At 37.4% G+C, this 20,885-nt stretch overlaps 1 protein-coding gene across 1 annotated transcript in view; it reads right to left on the reverse strand.

Annotated features, from left to right (window-relative positions):
* BEND2 (BEN domain containing 2) overlaps nt 1-19,510 on the reverse strand; it is a 64,642-nt gene extending 45,132 nt beyond the window's left edge. Inside the window, exons 1-3 of the mRNA XM_027534750.1 lie at nt 19,273-19,510; nt 18,059-18,247; nt 8,503-8,645 (exon numbers count right to left, since the gene is read on the reverse strand). Of these exons, the coding sequence (XP_027390551.1) occupies nt 8,503-8,645; nt 18,059-18,247; nt 19,273-19,510 (570 nt within the window). The remainder of the gene's footprint in view (nt 1-8,502; nt 8,646-18,058; nt 18,248-19,272) is intronic.
* Between the last annotated feature and the right edge of the window lie 1,375 nt (nt 19,511-20,885).

A 20,885-nucleotide genomic window follows, 5' to 3' on the forward strand; every position in this document is an offset into this window, starting at 1 on the left:
GTGACAACTAGGCCCACATGCTACAATTAAGATCGATGCAGTCAAATTAATTAATTTTTTAACAAAATAAAAATTACTCCAGAGGGAATAGAGTATATGGAAAGGAAGAAATGAAGAAAAATTCTATCAGAGCTAAAGAATGGCACAAATATTCAAACTGAAAGGGCCCATGGATACATGGGGAAAAAATAAAGATTCTAAAAGTTTCCAAAGCCAGAGAAAAAATTTCACGTATAAAAAAAAATCATAATACTAACGGACTTCTCAAGAGCACTTGATGCTAGAATAGAATTTCAATGGGAAAGTAATTTTGAATCTAGAATTGCATACTCAGCATGTGTGACAATTATGGGGCATAAGAGACATAAAAGGACACAAAGAAAATTTCAGATATACAAGGACTGAAAATTCAACTCCTATGCAACTTTCTGTGGGAAAAAAAATGTTTAAAAAGTAGTTACTCAGAGAAAATTGTAAAGAAAGCAAGAGGAGAATCCAAGATGAAGAAGCCATGGGATCCCAGAAACAGCAGGCAGTCAAAAGAAGTACTGAGATGACAGTTATGCCTCTAAAGTAATTGGTGCAAATTATAACAGGAAGGATTTGTTTGCAAAAAATTACGTAAAGAAGAAAGCAGACTCTATTCAACATGGAAATGACTCTGAAGCTCAAAAATCCTAGCAAAGAAATAAAAAGGCATATTTCTCCTTTCAACAAAAGTAGTCAGCAGAAAATCCAAAAGAAATAATCTTCTATAGAAGAAAATATTTAGACAAATAAAAAGTCACTGTTCAAATAAATCCAACTAGAATATGACATGATTTTGAGCACTGTTGGAAGACAGGAGAGAATCCGTTGACCTTGATGCTTAGGACCCTGACTAGTAGAAAATTAGCAACTTAGCAACTTATAAGATTATATTTCTTAATTAATTCAAAATAGATTAAAGACTTGAATGTAAGACCAGAAACAATAAAACTCTTATAAGAAAACATAAGCAGAAAGTACCTTGACATCAGTCTTAGCAAAGTTTTTTTGGATCTGATTCCAAAGGCAACAGCAACAAAAGAAAAAATAAACAAATGGAACTATATCAAACTAAAAAGAAAAAAAAATTCTGCACAGTGAAGGAAACCATCAACAACATAAAAAGGCAACCTATTGAAGGGGAGAAGATATTTGCAAATTATGTATCTGATAAGAGGTTAAAAACTACAACATATAAAGAACTCATAGAACTCAACAAAAAACAAACAAACTGATTAAAAAATGGGCAGAGGACTTGAACAGATTTTCCAAAGACATCCAGATGCCCAATAGGCACATGAAAATGATGCTCAACATTTCTAATCAGGAAAACACAAATCAAAACCACAACATGATATCATCTCACAGCTGTCAGAATGGCTATTATCAAAAGGACAAGAAATAACAAGTGTTGGCAAGGATGTGGAGAAAAGACAACCCTCCGTGCTTTTGGTGGGAATGTAAATTGGCACAGCCACTATGGAAAATAATATGGATGTTCCTCAGAAAACTTAAAATAAAAATACCATATGATCCAGCAATTCCACTTCTAGGTACCTGTCCAAATAAAATGAAAAACTAATTGGAAAAGATACATGCACCTCTACGTTCACTGAAGCACTATTTACAATAGTCAAGATATAGAAACACCCTAACTGCCCATCAATGAATAAAGAAGATGTGGTATATATACAGACAGTGGAAAAGTACTCAGGCGTAAAAAAGAATGAAACCTTGTCATTTGTGACAACATGGATTGCTAAGTGAAGTAAGTCAAAAGAAGACAAACACCATGATTTCACTTACATGCAGAACCTAATAAACAAAACAAAAGTCATAGATACAGAAAACAGTTGGTAGCTGCCAGAAGGGAGTGTTGTTGCAGGGTGGGCAAAATGGGTAGAGTGGATCAAGGGATACAAATTTCCAGTTGTAAAATAAATCATGGAGATGTAATGTACAGCATGGCAACTCCAGCCAATAACGCTGTACTGCAAATTTGAAAGTAACATAAGAAAAGTTGTCATCATAAGAAAAAAAATTTGTAACTGTATGGTGACAGATGATAACTAGACTTATTATGGCAATCATTTTGCAATGTATAAAAATGTTTAATCATTACACTGTACACCTGAAATTAATATCATGTTGTATGTCAATTATGCTTCAGTTAAAAATAAAGATATATGTTTCCCTATGAGGCCAAAGATACCATTTGGTTGTATAGAAAATAATGTTTATAAAATCCTAGCACTGTATGTACTGATTAATTTTTATTTCTGTAAATAATTTGTATCTAAAACATGGAAGGCTTAGTAATAGTTTACAGAGCAGAATTTATATATTTGTCAGTGTTAGGAATGTGAGAAATGAGCATTAGAAAGAAGATAAATGGAGGACAGTGTATGGAATGGAAATGTCTAATTCTTATACAATGGGGTGTGATTACAGTTAAAAGACTGCTGTCTAAAGCTGACAGAACAGGTAATATAAGTTTAATAGCAAAAACTAACAGAGAGCAATAAACTATAAATTCAGTATAACTAATTTCAGAGTGGGGAAGATGAAAGAGCTAAATTTCTAATTTTTCAAAGTGATAAGTTAACAGTTAACACCAAAAGTTAACACAAAAAGAAATAGGGTGTACTATTTGTATAATGATAGAAACTACAAGAAGAATTTAAAATAGACTGTTAAAAGTGGTTACCTCCAAGGTATAGGGCCAAAGGTGGAGAAGAAAAGACTTTCATGTTTCATTTAAGCCATTCTCTATTCTTTAATTTTTCATTTAAGCCATTGTCTATTCTTTAACTTTTCTTTGAACTGTGTGTATATGTTTTACTTTTATAATTAAGAGAGCTAAAAACAGGAAGTCAGGCGCTTAGATAACATAAATGACATTTAAAGAACTGGGTTATAAAGATAAGCAGAGAGAGAAGATGACAGCTAGAGAGGGATAGGAGGCCAAAAGAAGTGATTTTAAAAAATAACAGTGGGAGAATGAATATGCTGAGAGTGACAGAGACAGAGGCTGAAGATCCAGGAAAGAGGAGGGTGATGGATGAAAGGAGGTGTCTGAACACAGGGAAAGAGGATCAGATGCAGAAACCAGAGGAAGTGATAGTGTTAGCCTTACAGGGGGAACCCTTTTCCCCCTCCAGCGGTCAGGAAGGAGGTTGGCAGAGATGGAACTAGGCAGGTTTGTGGGCTGTGAGAAGAATCGGGACTTGGAGGGGATTTCTGCTCCACGCTTCACCATTTTCTCCATGAAATAAGCGAGAAGGATTGGGGTTGTCTGAGGGTCACCAGTCCCCAGCAGAGGTCCTCCCCTCTGCTTCCCAGCCTGGCTGGACAGGGCTGGGGTTTTACTAAAGGGGACGCTGGGAAGGATAAAAAACAACAGGTGGAAGTGCTGCCCCGTGTGGCCTAGACTGGGAAGAGAAGGCGCTGAAGACAGGAGGGAGCCGGCACAGGAGGAGAAATGGAGAGGATCCCCCAAGGGCCCACTGCAGGGCTGTGACTCTGAAACCTGGGCATGTCTGATGGGAGATGCTGCATCCCACCGCGTCTTGCACAATCGTTCAGAAGGTCCTGGCAGAGCCCTGTCAACCTCATTCATCAACCTCGTGGATCCTGATGTAAAGCAGGCTGGGCTAGCACTGCTCAAAATCAGAACTCCCTACTTAGCCCCTACGTTCCTGCTCTCTGTACATCCTTCCCCAGAAGACACCAAAAGTCCCCTTTATGTGTTCCACTTCTGTTCTCAATAGTGATAATGATAAAGACTCTCATAAACACTTCTTACTTTTCAAAGTATGTTAGTTCATTGTATCAAAGAAATGTTATATGTTAAGAAACATTTGTTATAAATGTTCATTATTGCTAGGGTATGCAGCTCACAAAATCCTTGATAGTTACATACTTCTATCAGTCTCCACCAATATGTCAATTTTTACAAAATCCCCTCAAAATTATATAAGATATACTCATTAAAAAAACAGTGGTGGGCTGCCATTGTACTTCAACTGAGATATTTTAACACGCATTTAGGCATAATAAATTTCATCCAAATCAGCCAACTTCCTTAAAAGAGAATATTGGAGAAATTCAGTATTGAACAGTCTAGATGAAAGACACTTAACTACAGTTGACCAGTTATGGGCTATATTTTTTAAAAAACAAAAACCATATTTTTATTTCAAGTTTTTCACTTAGGAATGTTGTTCTAAGTAGATATTTTTTAAAGTATCACAATGGAATGAATAATCATAGAGAACTTGGCATAGCAAAATTTCTATTAATAGTACAATGACACTCATGCTGCAACTAAAAGATCTTGCAGGCCACAATGAAGATGGAAGAACCCACAGGCTGCAACTAAGACCCAGAGCAGCCAAATAAATAAATATTATTAAAATGAGTACAATGACATTAAATGATGTAAAGAAAATTATAATCAATATTTTGGAAAACTACATTTAAGACACAACTTTGATACCTGACAATAGCGTTGGAGTCGAATAATTTGGTTATGACGATGTCCATTAAATAAATCTTCAGCTGTATGGTTCTATTAATATCAGAAAAATAAGTAAGTCAATACTTAATATCTCTAGGAACCAAATAAAGCACTAAAAATATATACTTTGCTCTATATTAATTGTTTTCTTTTTTACCTCAAAAGTATTTCAGAAATCTACAATATAAAGCATAGATGAAGTAAAACCAAACCCCAGAATCATGAGGATGAAAAAGATAAAAGCCAATTAAAAAGAAGACTAAAAGAATGAAGTTATTATATAAGCTAAGATTAAGAAAAGCTCCTGAATATTCATATGAACAGTTTATAATATACATACAAATAGACATAGTCATAAATGTATGTGTATGCTGAATTAGTAGACACACTTATTTCCTAGCTCTGTCTACTAAGTGGGACTAAGATCTACTAAGTAGGACTAAGATCTTGCTACACAAGAGTAGCAATGAACACACCTAGCATCCAGAGCTTGGTTTCTAAATACCACTCTCCAATAAAAGGAACCAGAGGTGAATTGAAAGACAGGTGAATTCCAGAGCTGGGACAGGGAAAAGTATATATGAGGCTAGAACATCTTGTAATGTCAGAAAATATGGAATTGCTCAAAAAAGAAGGAGAATGTCAAAAGGTCACAGGAGCCAGAAGGAGCTCTCAATATATCATCAAAGCTGTAAAATTTGATTGATAAAATAGTGGCAATATTGGATTATAATGTATATAATACAATAAATGCCCACCAGTCCATATTGATATAAAATATATAACTGAATAAATAGGGAAGAAAAGATAGTTATTCCTTACAAATTAATTCCACAATAAATACAAAGAAATAAGGGAAACAGAAAGTCACCAATAGGCAAACACCACAGTAGTAAATGTTGCAGATAAAATCCACGGTAAAATCCATGAGCTAACTCAACACCAGAGAAGGCAATGGCACCCCACTCCAGTACTCTTGCCTGGCAAATCCCATGGACGGAGGAGCCTGGTAGGCTGCAGTCCATGGGGTCGCTAGGAGTCGGACATGATTGAGTGACTTCACTTTCACTTTTCACTTTCATGCACTGGAGAAGGAAATGGCAACCACTCCAGTGTTCTTGCCTGGAGAATCCCAGGGATGGGGAAGCCTGGTGGGCCCCCGTCTATGGGGTCGCACAGAGTCGGACACGACTGAAGCGACTTAGCAGCAGCAGCAGCAGCAACTCAATACAGAGCAAATAGTTGAGGACAGGATATGAGCACAAAGTATACTCCTTCCCAAAATATTTATTAATTACAAAGGGGAAATAGTAATTTTACAATGAAAAAATCCAGACCACCACCAGATGATTGGTGTTAACATCACCAGTAAAAAGACATATGGACATCTCAAACTTCTGATATGATTCATGAGGAGACAACATTGTGTATGTGGTGTTCTTGCCAAATTGCATAATTTCAATCTATTCAAAAGAAAATATCAGACATACAAAAATCAAGAGACACATTTTACAAAATAAATGATTAGTACATTCATCAAAATGGTCAAGGTCACAAAAGACAAGGAAAGACTAAGGAGTTGTCACAAACTGGAAGACGCAACTAAAATCAATGAGGAATACTGGATTAGAACAGAAAAAAGACTGGAGGAGAGGGGATGGTGAAAATCAAACAAGGATGCAGTTTAGCTAATTGTAAGGTACCAGTATTAATATCCTGGTTTTGAAAACCGTACTGTAGTTAAACAATTACCATAACTTTAAGTTACGCAGGTCAGTTAACATTAAGGAAAATTTTGTGAAAGACAAGAACTCTCTGTAATGTATTCGTAACTCTTCCATAAATCTAAGTGAAAGAAAGTGAAGTCACTCAGTCGTGTCCGACTCTTTGCAACCCCATGGACTGTAGCCCACCAGGCTCCTCCATCCATGGAATTTTCCAGGCAAGAGTACTGGAGTGGATTGCCATTTCCTTTTCCAGGGGATCTTCCTGACCCAGGGATTGAACCCAGGTCTCTTGCATTGCAGGCAGAGGCTTTACCGTCTGAGCCACCAGGGAATCCCCCATAAATTTAAAACCATTTAAAAAATTAGAAAAGTTACTGAAGCAGGGTACAAAACCACTATGAATTTCTATTAGATAAGGAAAAGAGAAAAATAAAATGGTAAAGTACTCATGTAAGAGAAATATTTCCTTGGGCTCACAAGTTCAGAGTAACTCCACAGTAAATGAAAGCTGAAAAGAATTTTAATCACTGTCTTTATGACAGTAAATGTGAATATATTTGGCAATTATCAATTAATACTACAAAAATATTCAGTCTGATGTACATTCATTAATGACACTTCCACGTTCTCCACAATCAGGTGTTCATGTTCTTACATAGGGAGGGTTTATTAATAAACCAAAAGGAAATATAAAAGAAAGAATTGAAAGAAAAGGTTTAAGGCTTCAAAGGCCTAAAGGACCTCTGCCCATTGCAAGCATTACAATAACATGGAAAGATATTTGCAGAACTGTTTTCTCATTAAGTCAACTATACTTAGGACAACATTTTCCATTAAGCTTAACCCCTTATGTACTTTAGGATGGAAAGACTAGTCTTCTAGTAATCTGGTACCAGAACTGCTTTAAAAACAAATATTTCTAACCACAAAGAACTAATGTTGTATGACTTTTAACTTTCAAATAATCCAACAGTGACACTCTGTGGACAAAGCAGGAAGCACTTAAGCACCGGTTTTTCTTAATAAAATTACTCTAAGACACCTTAAATCCCTTTTTGGAATAAAACACAGTATAAATAAGTAAACAGACAGAAAATAGCCATTTGATTTAATTATAATAACTCTTTATTCTAAGGATAAATTATGAACTATAAGGATAATTTTAATAGAACTATACCAAGTAACTATCAGTCTTTGTTTTTAAAATTATCTGAATTAGCCCTGCATCACAAATTTATTAGGCAGTAAAAATTTTATGGAATTATAGTAGATTAGTATAAAAACAATATTGTCATCTTACCCTTCTGCAATGCTTTATGCTTTTCAAAGTACTTCCACATAAATATGTCAAAAACCATGGCTCTTGGAAGGCAAATAACACTATACCCCAAAGATTAAAACATCAGGGCTGACAGAAGTTAAAAGAACTGCCTACAATAATTAGGTGGTATTACTATCCTCATCCTCATGTAAGTAAATTACTGTATTTTCTGTTAAACTTAATTATAAACAGTTTAATAATCTATTTTATTCAACTTCAGAGATCTAGAAGCATAGCACAATATGATGAAAATGTAAAATAGCACAACCACTTCAAAAAACTGTTTGTCAGTTTCTTATAAACTTTAATCTACCCTGTGATCCAGTATCTCCACTCCTGAGGATTTACCCAAATTAAATGTAAACATATGTTGACAAAGAGACTCCCATAATAATGTTCACAGCCACTTTACTTGTAATAACCAAAAACTGGAAACAACCCTAAAGTCCATCAAAAGGAGAATGAATAAACAAATCATAGATATTCATACAATGGAATATTACTCAGTAATAAATGGAAATGAAATATTGCTACAACCAGATGAATTTCAAAACATCACTCTAAGGAAAAGAGACCATGGCATGAAAGAATGCACACTGTGTGAGTCTAGATATTGTAAAGTTCTAGAACAGGCAAAACTAATCTATGATGGAAAAAAAACATCAGAATGGTATTTCAAGGTTCAAGGGGATGGAAACTTACTGGGAACAGTTATGAGGGAACTTTCTGGGATGATGTAAATATTCTTTACCTTGATAGAGGGGGGCATACATATTTGTTGAAACTCGCTGAACTTAAGATCTCAAGTTATACTTAAGATCTGTGCATTTCACTATATGAAATTAAACCCAATCTATTAAAAGAAAGCTGAATGAAAAAAAGAAAAATTTTCACTTTACTGTACAAACCATGTGATCATCTTCTGGAATAGATAGTCGCGCTTTTTTGCACAACGGCACAGACTCCACTTCCTCTGAGTCAGGGTTACCTCCTTTTAAAATTGCCAGACATGAAACTATTTGGCTATTTAATGCTTCAAAATCTTCCATGTCTAAAAAGCAAATGCATAAAAAAGTTACTTAACACACTTACGGCTTTAATAAATTTAATATGGATAGATATGTTTTCAGAATGCCAACTCAGGTTGAATTGGAGTTCTAGCTGAATTTTAGAGAGCAACAAAATGAGAATTCTTCTATTAGTGCTTTAGGATAAACTTTATTGCCCACAAGTAGGAATAAGAACACAGAACAAACATGGTTCCAAATTCTGAAGCAAATGCTTTACAATCTAAATGCTACAGCATAAGTGCTGAAAACAAATGAACAGAGCATGAGTCCTAACTGCTCTGGTCAAGGAGTTCAGAGGCTTTTCACTCAGGGAGGCTGCAGGCCTCCAAATTTAAGTCAGGAGTCTTTTCGAGCTTGGGCCTCCACCATGGTGTGGCCTGGGCAGACCACTAAGACATCAGCTTCTCCCCTGACAGGTGAAAACTGGGCGAAATTACATCTAAGGTCATCTCAATGCTAAAATTATGACTGCTTCCATAGTTAAATTTTATATTAAACCTAAATAACTGCATGTGAAAAATAAGCCAAAATCTCTTCTAGAATTATGAAGGCTCATTTATGGTTGAGTCATTCATCTCTGCAACCAGAAAAAGACATTGAGTGCAATGCTATTATAGCATATCTTGCTGGGAGGGTCGTTCATGAGAGAGTTAATACCCTTTATCCATCCTGAGCCAGAGTAGTAATAAGAGGCAGAATGATAAGATTCGAGTTTCATCTCTTTTCCTATTTCCTTTTCATTCTACAGTAGAGATACTAGTCATGAACGAAGGTTCAGAAGCAAGAAATCAAAAGAGATAAAGACTCTCAAGTTAGATAAATGCTGACTAATATTGTGGGGAAAATTCAATTATGAAATACCTCCAATTTGAGCTATAACCTCACTTTAAAAAAAAACTCACTTTTTATTTTTAAACTAGTTGCTTTTTTCTGACTAATACAAGCTATGGATAATTAAACTGTAGTGTTCTCATACAAAGAAAGAACTACACAGCAATGGGAATAAACCAACTGCTGCTATACACTGTGAGAATGAACCTCACAACCATAGCATTGAGTAAAAGACACAAAAGAGAATATAGTTGTGATATCATGAATTTATAATAAGAAATATGTATTTGGTCTCTATCCTGGTTTCTACCACTGAGTTCCTAATATCCTTAAAATGTTTTAAGTGATGAGTGATCAGATATCTTTTGTTATGTTATTGAGGTTACTTTTGGAACGTCTCTGGATCACCTAAGGATAGAGGCTGGTCACCAGAGGAACCAACCACGTGACTAGTAGATGGGCACTTCCAGTCCCATTCCCCTAACCTCCAGGAGGGGAGAGGGGCTGGAGGTTGAATCAATCACCAATGGCCAATGATTTAATCATGAATATGAAATAAAGCCTCCATAAAAACTCAAAGAGAGTTCAGAGAGCTTCCGGGTTAGTGAACACATGGATATTGAGGAGAGTGGAGCTAGGAGAGGGCTTGAAAGCTCTGTGCCCTTTCCTCATACCTTGCTCTGTGCATCTCTTTCATTTGCCTAAGTTATATCCTTTTATAATAAACCGTTATTCCAGTAAGTAAAATCTTTCTCTGAATTCTGTGAATCTCACTAGCAAATTAATCGAACCCAAGCAGGTTGTGGGAACCTCTGATTTGTAGCAAGTCGATCAGAAGCACCGGTAACAGCCTGGGCTTGTGACTGGGATATGGGCAGGGGGAGAGAGTCTTGTAAGACTGATATCTCAACCTGTGGAATCTGACACTATCTACATTAGGCAGTGTTAGAATTGAGTCGAATTCTCAGACACCCCGCTGGTGTCCAAGAATTGCTTGATGTTGTGTGGGAAGCCCCAACACACTCAGTAGAAAGATAATGTATGATCTGACTGACCTAAAACTCAATCTAAAGACAGACAAAAATAATCAATGGTGAGAGACATCAGGACAGCACTACCTTGCAAGAGAGTACTGACTAAAAGGGAGGTGAGAGCTGATTCTGGGGAGCTCATAACCTTCTATCTTTTGGTGTGGGTGTTGGTTATATGTGTGAATTAATTTGAAATTTTATGCTGTGTATTTATGATTTGTGCATATTTTTGCATGTGATAAATTTCTATAAAAAGTCAACCTAAAATTAAGTTCTTTATAAAAAATTCAGAATCTAAATTAAGTAATCCATCACTAATAAATATCATAACCCTGAAATACAATTCCTTTTCTCTTTTTTTTTTATTCTCTATTTTATATAGTAGTTTGACCATACTGTAAACTGAACAATTTTGTATGCCATTTATAATTTTTAAAATATTTTAAATGCCTGCATAATATTCCATTATGTGTATGTCCACAGGTTATGTTATCTGTTTTCTGTTGCAGGACATTAATACAGCTTTCAGTTGCTCACTATTTTGTTATAATGATGTGTACACATTCAAATGTAAATAGTTATGTATATCTCTGAGTAGTTCCTTATAGTGGATATATAGAAGAATCCCTAGGTCAAAGGCTATGAATCTTTCAGGGGCTCTTGACAGGTGCTGCCAAAATGTCCAAAAAGGTTACACTAATTTACATTCATAAAAACTGTAGTGCAATTGTTTTTCTCCATTAACACTAAAACAAATCATGTAAAAATTGCTAATCTGATAAATGAAAGTTTATTTCATTTTTGTATCCCATTTTAATTTGCATTTCTCGTTACTAATTCAGTTGAATATTTTTCAGATGTTTTCTATCTATTAAGAGTTCTTGTCCTGTAACTTGTTATTTTTCATGTCCATGTCCTCTGCTCATTGCCCTATTAGAGTTTCAGTGTTTCCTGTTTGATTTGCATGATGTCTTGCTATCTTAAGGATAGTAACTCTGGAAAATGCATATTTTCAGGAAATACTTTTCCCAGGTATTGATGTAATTTTTGAGGTCTGAGTTTGTGAGATAGGGAGGGGTTATTTGTCCTTAACTTTATCAAATTAATTAATATTTTTGTGCTTTCTTGAACTGCTTCTATACTCAATCTTCCACTAGGATTAGAAAAAAACATTCAACTATGCTTTCATCTAGTCTTCCATACTTCCATTTACTGCATATTCAGCTCTTTAATTCATCTTGAAATTATTTAAGAGTGATGTGAGGCAAAATCAAGTGGGCTTCCCCATTTCTAATAGTTAACCATTCATACCAGCATGATTTGCTACATAATATGATATTCATATTAATATACTGTAGTATATTAACTCTAAATTCTTTATTCTGTTTATGATCTTCCTATTGCATTAAATCTGGCTCCCTACTTCAAAACTAGTACCATAATATTTCAATAATTGTACTTTTAAATGTTTTGTGTGTTTGATATGGTAAATTACCACCTGTCCATTAAATAGGTTTTCCCAAGGCTTTTTAAAGGTACACTAGGGTATTTTTTTCTCAACCAGGAAAAATTTGTGTCTCTCCACTTACTCAAGCCTTTTTTCATGACCCTCAGTAAAGTATGTGCTTTCCTTTCATATAGGTTCTGCTATTTTTTTATTCCTTACAATTTTAAATATTTATTTGTAGCCATTATCTTTGGGGTTTTTTCCCTATATATCTTCTAAATTGATGCTGGTATGTGAGAAAATAATCTGTCCTTATAATTTAAAAAATTATCTAAACTGCCCCAAGGAAAAAAAATCTCAACAGATCTATAACAAGTAAAAAGATTAAATCAATCACCACAAACCTCCCAGTAAAGATAAGGTGTGGACCAGCGGACCTCAATGCTGGATTCTACCAAATATTTAAGGAGAAATTAACACACCGATCCTTCTCAAACTCTTCCAAAAAATTTAAGAATTACTCTGATACCAAAGTCAAATAAAGACATAAGAAAAACAGGCCAATATCCCTTATGAATACAGATGTAAAAAATCCTCATCAAAATATTAGCAAGTCTAATCCAACAGCATATTAAAAGAATTATTCACCATGACCAAGAGGGATTTATCCTAGGAATGCAAGGTTGGTTTAACATAAGAAAAACAATCAATATAACACATCACATTAATAGAATAAAGAGGGGAAAAAAACAAGATCATATCAATTAATGCCAAAAAGACATCAGACAAAATCCAACACCATTTCTTACAAAAATTCTCAGAAAACCAGGAACAGAGGGGAAATTCCACAACTAGATAAATGGTATTTATGAAAACCCACAGCTAACATCACATTCAGTGGTGAGTGACTTGAAAACTTTTCCCCTACGATCAGGAGCAAGACAAGGATGTCCACTTTCACCACTATCAACATTATACTAAAAATCTTAACCGGAGCTATTAGGCTGTCTGGAGGCAGAAATGCCAAATCACTCCAGTACACTAGCTGTGAGAACCCCATGAACTGTATAAAAAGGCAAAAAGATATGACACTGAAAGAGGGGCCCCCCAGGTCAGAAGGTGTCCAGTATGCTACTGGGGAAGAGTGGAGGACAACTACTACTATCACCAAAAAGAATGAAGTGGCTGGGCCAAAGGGGAATTGACACTAAGCTGTGGATGTGATACGTGAGGAAAGTAAAACCCGATGCTGTAAAGAACAGTATTGCATAGGAGCCTGGAATGTTAGGTCCATGAATCAAGGTAAATTAGAAGCAGTCAAACAGGAGATGGCAAGAGTGAACATCAACATTTTAGGAATCAGTGAACTAAAATGGACAGGAACGGGCGAATTTAATTCAGATGACCATTATATCTACTACTGTGGGCAAGAATCCCTTAGAAGAAATGGAGTAGCCCTCATAAATCAACAAAAGAGTCCAAAATGCAGTATTTGGGTGCAACCTTAAAAATGACAGAATGATCTCAGTTCTTTTCCAAGGCAAACCATTCAACATCACAGTAATCCAATACTATGCCTCCACCACTGATGGTGAAGAAGCTGAAGTTGATCAGTTCTATGTAGAGCTAGACGACTTCCTAGAACTAAAATCAAAAAAAAAAAAGATGTCCTATTCATCACAGGGGATTGGAAGTAGGAAGTCAAGAGATACCTGGAGTAACAGGCAAATTTGGCCTTGGCATACAAAATTAAGCAGAGCAAAGGCTAACAGAATTCTGCCAAGAGAAAGCACAGGTCATAGCAAACACTCTTTTTCAATAGCACAAGAGACGACTTTACACATGGACATCATCAGATGGTCAAAACTGAAATCAGATCGATTACATTCTTTGTAGCCAAAGATGTAGAAGCTCTATACAGTCAGGAAAAATAAGACATGGAGCTGACTGTGGCTTAGATCATTAGCTCCTCACAGCAAAATTCAGGCTTAAACTAAAGAAAGCAGGGAAAACCAGTAGGTCAGTCAGGTACGACTTAAATTCCCTATGAATACACAGTGCAGGTGAGGAACAGATTCAAGGGATTAGATCTAGTAAACAGAGTGCCTGAAGAACTATGGACAGAGGTCTGTAATACTGTACAGGAGGCAGTCAACAAAACCATCCCAAAGAAAAAGAAATGCATGAAGGCAAAACGATTGTCTGAGGAGGCTTTACAAATAGTTGAGAAGAGAAGAGAAGCAAAAAGCAAGGGAGAAAGGGAAAGTTACACCTAACTAAATGCAGAGTTCCGGAGGATAGCAAGGAGAGACAAAAAGCCTTCTTCAGTGAACAATGCAAAGAAATAGAGGAAAACAACAAAGAGTAAGACTAGAGAACTCTTCAAGAAAACTGGAAACATCAAATGAACATTTTATCCAAAGATGGGCACAATAAAGAACAGAAACGGTGGAAACGTAAAGATCTAATAAAAGCAGAAGAGATCAAGAAGAGATGGAAAGAATACACAGAGGAAGTGTACAAAAAAGATCTTAATGACTCAGATAACCACGACGGTATAGTCTCTCACTCAAAGCCAGACTTTCTGGAGTGTGAAGTCAAGTAGGCCTTAGGAAGCACTCCTTCTAATAAAGCTAGTACAGATGATGGAATTCCAGCTGATCTATTTAAAATCCTAAAAGAGGATGCTATTAAAGTGGTGCACTCAATATGTCAGCAAATTTGGAAAACCCAGAGCAGTGGCCACAGGACTGGAAAAGGTTAATCCTCATTCCAATTCCCAAGAAGGGCAGTACTAAAAAATGTTCAAATCACTGGACAATTGTACTCATTTCCCATGCAAGTAAGGGTATGCTCAAAATCCTGCAAGCTAGACTTCAGCATTATATGAACTGAGAACTTCCAGATGTTCAAGCTGGGTTTAGAAAAGGCAAAGGAACCAGAGACCAAATTGCCAATATTTACTGGATCATAGAGAAAGCAAGGGAATTCCAGAAAAACACCTACTTCTGCTTCACTAACTACACTAAAGCCTTTGACTGTGTGGATCATAACAAACTGTGGAAAACTCTTAAAGAGATGGGAATACCAGACCATCTTACCTGTCTCCTGAGAAACTTGTATGCGTGTCAAGAAGCAACAGCTAGTACCCTACATGGAACAACTGACTGGTTCAGGATTAATAAAGGAGTACAACAAGGCTGTTAACTGTCACCCTGTTTATTTAACTTATATGCAGAGCACATCATGTGATATGCCGGGCTGGATGAGTTACAAGTTGGAATCAAGATTGCTGGGAAAAATATCAACAACCTCAGTAATGCAGATGATACCACTCAAATGGCAGAATGCAAAGAGGAACTAAGGATCCTCTTGATGAAGGTGAAGGAGGACAGTGAAAAAGCCACCTTAAAACTACATATGAAAAAAACTAAGATCATGGCATCTGGTCCTATCACTTCATGGCAAAGGGAAAAGGTAGAAGCACTGACAGATTTCCTCTGTCAAGCCTATGATCTGTACAGATGTGAGAGCTGAACAATAAAGAAGGCAGAGCACCATAAGAATCGATGCTTTCAAACTATGGTACTGGAGAAGACTCTTGAGAGTCCCTTGGAAAGCAAGCAGATCAAACCAGTCAATTTGAAAGGAAATCAACCCTGAATACTCTTTGAAGGGACTGATGCTGAAGCTGAAGTTCCAACTCTTTGGCCACCTGATTCGAACAGCTGACTCACTGGAAAAGACTCTGATGCTGGGAAAGATGGAGGGCAGAAGAAGAAAGAGACAGAGGATGAGATGGTTGAATGGCATCACCAATTCAATGGACCTGAACTTGGACAAACTCCAGGAGATGGTGAGGGACAGGGAGGTCTAGCGTGCTGTAGTCCATGGGGTCATGGAGAGTTGGACACAACTTGGCGACTGAACAACAACAATTAGGCAGTCTTATGCTACCCTGAACACTTACAGATGATTAAAATTATAAATATATATATATATATATATATATATATATATATTTTACCACAATAAGAAAACTACTTAGCTACCATCTGTGAAATCTCCTAAATTTTTCTTTCAGTTAGATAAGATAAAAGGGATCTAACTAAAAGTACTGCTTTGCAACCTCCTTTTTCTACTAAACATGTATTGGTCTTTCCAAACACAAACCTCTAGGTATACTGCAATCACTTTAACAGCTTCTCAGTTTCCTACCATGCAAATAGGCCATGAATAATCTATTTAACCAGTCCCTAACTCATGTATATTCAAGTTACTTCTAAAGTTTTCCCTCTGGCAAAGAACACGGCTGAACGGTCTTGCACTTCTGCAAGTAGTCCTGTGGGATAAATTCTTAGAAGCAGAAATGATAGGTAAAAGGGTATCCACAACTGAAAATTCTCCTCTATTTCTTTCCATACTAAGGAGGGCTATTGTTGATGTTTATAATACACTAAGAAAGCATCCTGTTGGTCTTGTATATAGTTTTAAAACCAGAACCAATAAAAAGTGATGACTTCTGGCATCATTTAGACCAGGGTTGGCAAACTACAGCCTGCAGACCAAACCCACCCTACTGCCTGTTTTTATGTAGCCCAGGAGCTACAAATGGTTTTAGTTGAGGGTTTTTTCCCCACATTTTTAAGTTTTAAATTTTAAAAACACACACAAAAGAAGAATATTTCATGAGATGGAAAAATTATAGAAAATTCAGCATCTATAAAGTTTTACTGAAACACAGCCATATACTCATCTACTAATATAATATTCTTTTCATGTTTCAACAGCAGAGCTGAGTAGTTGCAACAAGAGGCCTTACAACTGCAAATCTTAAAATATTTACTATCTGGCCCTTTACAGAAAAATTTTGCTGACCTCCAATCAAAGCAGCAATATTTCAATGTTTTAAAGAGTAGTAAACCCACTGTTTCAAAAGCTACAGGTGCACTTGGCTACCCCAGCCAATTTTCAACATGCCAGCATTTTGGAAACAAAGATCTCTAAACCAACCTATAGATAGTTTTGCACTAATGTAGATCCAAAAAAATTCTTAAGCAGTATTCCTTAAGTCTCATGCAAACAATTACATACTACAATATATAAAATAGATAGCTAGCAAGGATGTGCCATACAGTATAGGGAACTCTACTCAATAATCTGTAATGACCTATATGGGAACAGAATCTTAAAAAGAGTGGATATATGTATATCACTATGTATAACTGATTCACTTTGCTGTACAGCAGAAACTAACACAATATTGTAAATCAACTATACTCCAATAAAAATCTTAAAAAAAAAAAAAAAAGAGTAGTAAACCCAATTCTCTATGCAAACAGCGAAGAGCATACTGTCATAGTTAATGAAGGGATGTTCCCAAGGGGTTAATGTCTCCTGGCTCTGTGTATAAATGAGGAGGCAATGGGTCTCCCATTTCCTTGTGATTGTGGCTGAGAAGCAACAACTAGAAGGACAAGTAGCTAGAGTTCTGGCTGCAGGATTATACTTTCCATGGACTTTTTTTTGGGTGCTAATGTAAATAAAATGCTGTGTTTTGAATTTCAAGTTTCAAATGTTTGTTGCTTGTATACAGGGAAGGTACTGATATTAACCTTGTATCCTGAGAATCTTGCTATAACTGCTATTTATTAATTTATTTATTATATAATTGCTTGCTATAATTGCTTAGGAGGTTTTTTTGGTGATTCTTTGAGATTTTCAACATAGAAAATCATGTCATCTATTCCATGGACTCTTGACCCAAGCTGTTTCTCCCAAAAGTTCAGTTTTAGCTTTGCCACCAAATAGTTATAATTTTAGTTGCCAGATATAAATAATTTTTTAGAGACAAAATATACTCTCCCCAGTGCTTTCCAAGGCTACCTCCCCACTCCCCATAGAATAAAAACAGAAAAAGAGACATGACAGAGCTTAAATAAATGGAAAATGCAAGCACAAGTAAACACAAAGCTTGGCCTTCTGACAATAAAGACTTAAGGTAAGAGAAGAATGTTTAAGCAATTTACTGGAAATGGGGACTGGGGATCAAAATTATGCACAGGAGGAAATTTAACAAAATTACCATGTGAAAATACAGGCAGTTCCTCAGGGATATCACTGTCATCTTCAGAATCTGTTAGTAGAAGCAACACTTCTTCATCAGAAGAGTTCTCAGTAAAATCTGTATCAAAGTTTTGTATTAGCACAACATCAACATCATCATCATCATCATCATCATCACTGTCTTCTCCAACAAATAAAACTATACAATCTAAGAAGAAGCAAAGAGAATGTGTAGATTAGATGCCACATTAAATAAAAAGTTTCTAGCAAAAACCACCTTATAAAGTTATGGAGTGTTTAAAATACATTTTAGCTGAAAAAAATTAAATATTTTCATATCTCCAATCATCACCAAGTTAGCTAAGAAATCAATTGTTTAGTATAAAGCTTAGAGAGATATATGTATACATAAACACAAATAGTATTATTTCTAGGACCTTCAGTTCTATAGAGCAATAAATTTCTTCTTTAAGAAATTAGACCACCTGGCCCATGCACTGTGTTCAGTGATATGCTTTTAACTTTTAAATGATACAACTGAGATTATACAACCACACTCTGGGGTGACCATGAATTTCCAAACTTGTTCTCTAAAAATTAATATTAATCTTTAAGATACTCATACACATATCTTTATTTTCTTTCTCCTAATTTGCATATTTACCATAAAACACAGAGGCTGCCCAATCTGTCTTTGATCAAACACAGCCTCAAAATCAATGCCCCAATCTCAAAAGATGTTATAATGAATCAACTCGCTAGCTTATCAATTCTATAAACTCAAAATTCCACATAAAATGTTGGTGCTGAGTATGCTGTAGGGTATACAGAAGTAGAAACATAAGGCACACATGAAACATATATTATGAACCAATGTTACCTCAGTGAAATGCAAATCTAAAAGGAAATAACAACAAAGTTGCAATATTTTTTAAAAGTCTACATAATGGCTGAAAGTCTTGGTCCTTCTTGGACCCCAACCCTGCCTGATAGAGAAAAGAAAGAATAAAAGATCAACTTGTTCCAAAAAGTCAGTACGAAGTACTCAAAAAATAAGTGGCTAAATATCAAAAGCCCATAATGTTCTGGCATCCCTAGAGAGGCGGTGGGGAGGCGGGGGAGGACGGACACCCCACCCCACAAAGCGCTGCTACAATTTGAGGTTAGAACTCGCTGTGCCAGCAAAGCAAATCCTCTCCTCCCAGGAGTGCCCCAGCCATTAAGCCAAATCACTTTCCTGTGCAATGCACAACATGCCACACTCTGCAGCTGCTGGTGGTGCAAGCACCAGAAGCCTTGCAATGAAGTTCAAAATAAAAACTGTGACTGCACAGAACTGCTTGTGTGCGAGTGTAGCACACTGCCCTCTGGAGGGCGTGGGAAACAACTGAGGTGGCCCACCCTCTGGCACGGTGAAGACTGAGACTATTCTACCGCCACTAGAGGCCCTGGAAATAACTGCCGCCCTCATGCCGGAAATGAGGCTGGCTCTCACGACATAATGGCGCCATTAGACTCGGCATCCTCTGGTATCACCTCAAGTCCCAAGGACGCCATAAACGCCAGAGACCTGAAAACCTCAGGATCCCCTCCACCGCCCCCGCCCCCCAGAACGCCATGAACTCTACAACTGCCTTGAGCCCCAGAATCCCCTTAAGCCCCTACGACACCAGAAAACCTGCGCCCCACCCCCCGCCCCTTCATGCCCCGGGACGCCATGAACCTAGGACTCTGTTATGTCCAGATAGCCTCAAGCCTCAGGGATGCCATGAACCCCAGAACCCCCCAAAGCCCCAGAACCCCCCAAAGCCACAGAACCCCTAAAGCCCCAGAACCCCCAAAGGCCCCAGAACCCCCAAAGGCCCCAGAACCCCCAAAAGCCCCAGAACCCCTCAACCCTGGGAACCCACAAGCTTTGGATCACCTCTAACCCCTGGGGCACCATGAACCCTGGGACCCCAAAAGCCCCAGGACCAGCTAGAGTCTCTCGAACACCCTAGCCCCAGGCGTGCCTGACCAATATGGGACTGAAGCCGAGAGGCCATAACCAGTCGTGCCCTGACCAACACCCGGTCAGTCCCGTGGTCGCCCACGCAACCCTCTAAATGGACTGGGTTCAAACCGTATCAGAACCTTTCCCCGAACCAGGTAAGGAGAAGGAAAAGCTAGTGGGGGTCAGCTTTGGGGGCATCTTACCATCCTCGTCAGACATTGTGAGGCGGGATGCCCAGCTCTGAGTACCTCAGGCTGGGCGTCTGCGCTGCTGCTGGAACACGACCTGCCTCGCCGAATAACTGCCACAGACTGAGGTGCGGAAGCCAACGTACGCAAACCACCCAAGCTTCTACGGCTGCGCAGTAGTGCCCGGCTCCCCCGTAGGGGAGGGGGAGACCACGCAGGACGCAAAGTGTGGCGGTTTGCCTCCCTCCCTTTCTAGCTAAGTGTACTTTTTCGACACATTTAAAAAAAAAAAAAGTGAACTAGTAGCCATCAGGGTAATTCCACCATAGGAAGCTTGTAGAATGTAAAAGATTTGAGTTCAGACTTTATCTAAGGTTTTCTGAGTTTTGTACTTATATTCAACACCAGCTTTAGGTACAAATCTGGGAATAATCCAACTTTCAAAATGTGCCTTTAATAAGGCCCACTAAACCTGTGCTTTCCGGGTGGCGCTAGGGGTAAAGAACCTGCCTGCCGATTTAGGGGACATAAGAGACAGGGGTTCAATCCGTGGGTCGGGAAGATCCCCTGGAGGAGAACATGGCTATCCACTCCAGGATACTTGCCTGGAGAATCTCCATGGACAGAGGAGCCTGGCAGGCTACAGTCCATAGGGTCGCAAAAAA

This window comes from Bos indicus x Bos taurus, chromosome X (genome assembly GCF_003369695.1).
Source record: "Bos indicus x Bos taurus breed Angus x Brahman F1 hybrid chromosome X, Bos_hybrid_MaternalHap_v2.0, whole genome shotgun sequence".
NCBI classification, from domain to species: domain Eukaryota; kingdom Metazoa; phylum Chordata; class Mammalia; order Artiodactyla; family Bovidae; genus Bos; species Bos indicus x Bos taurus.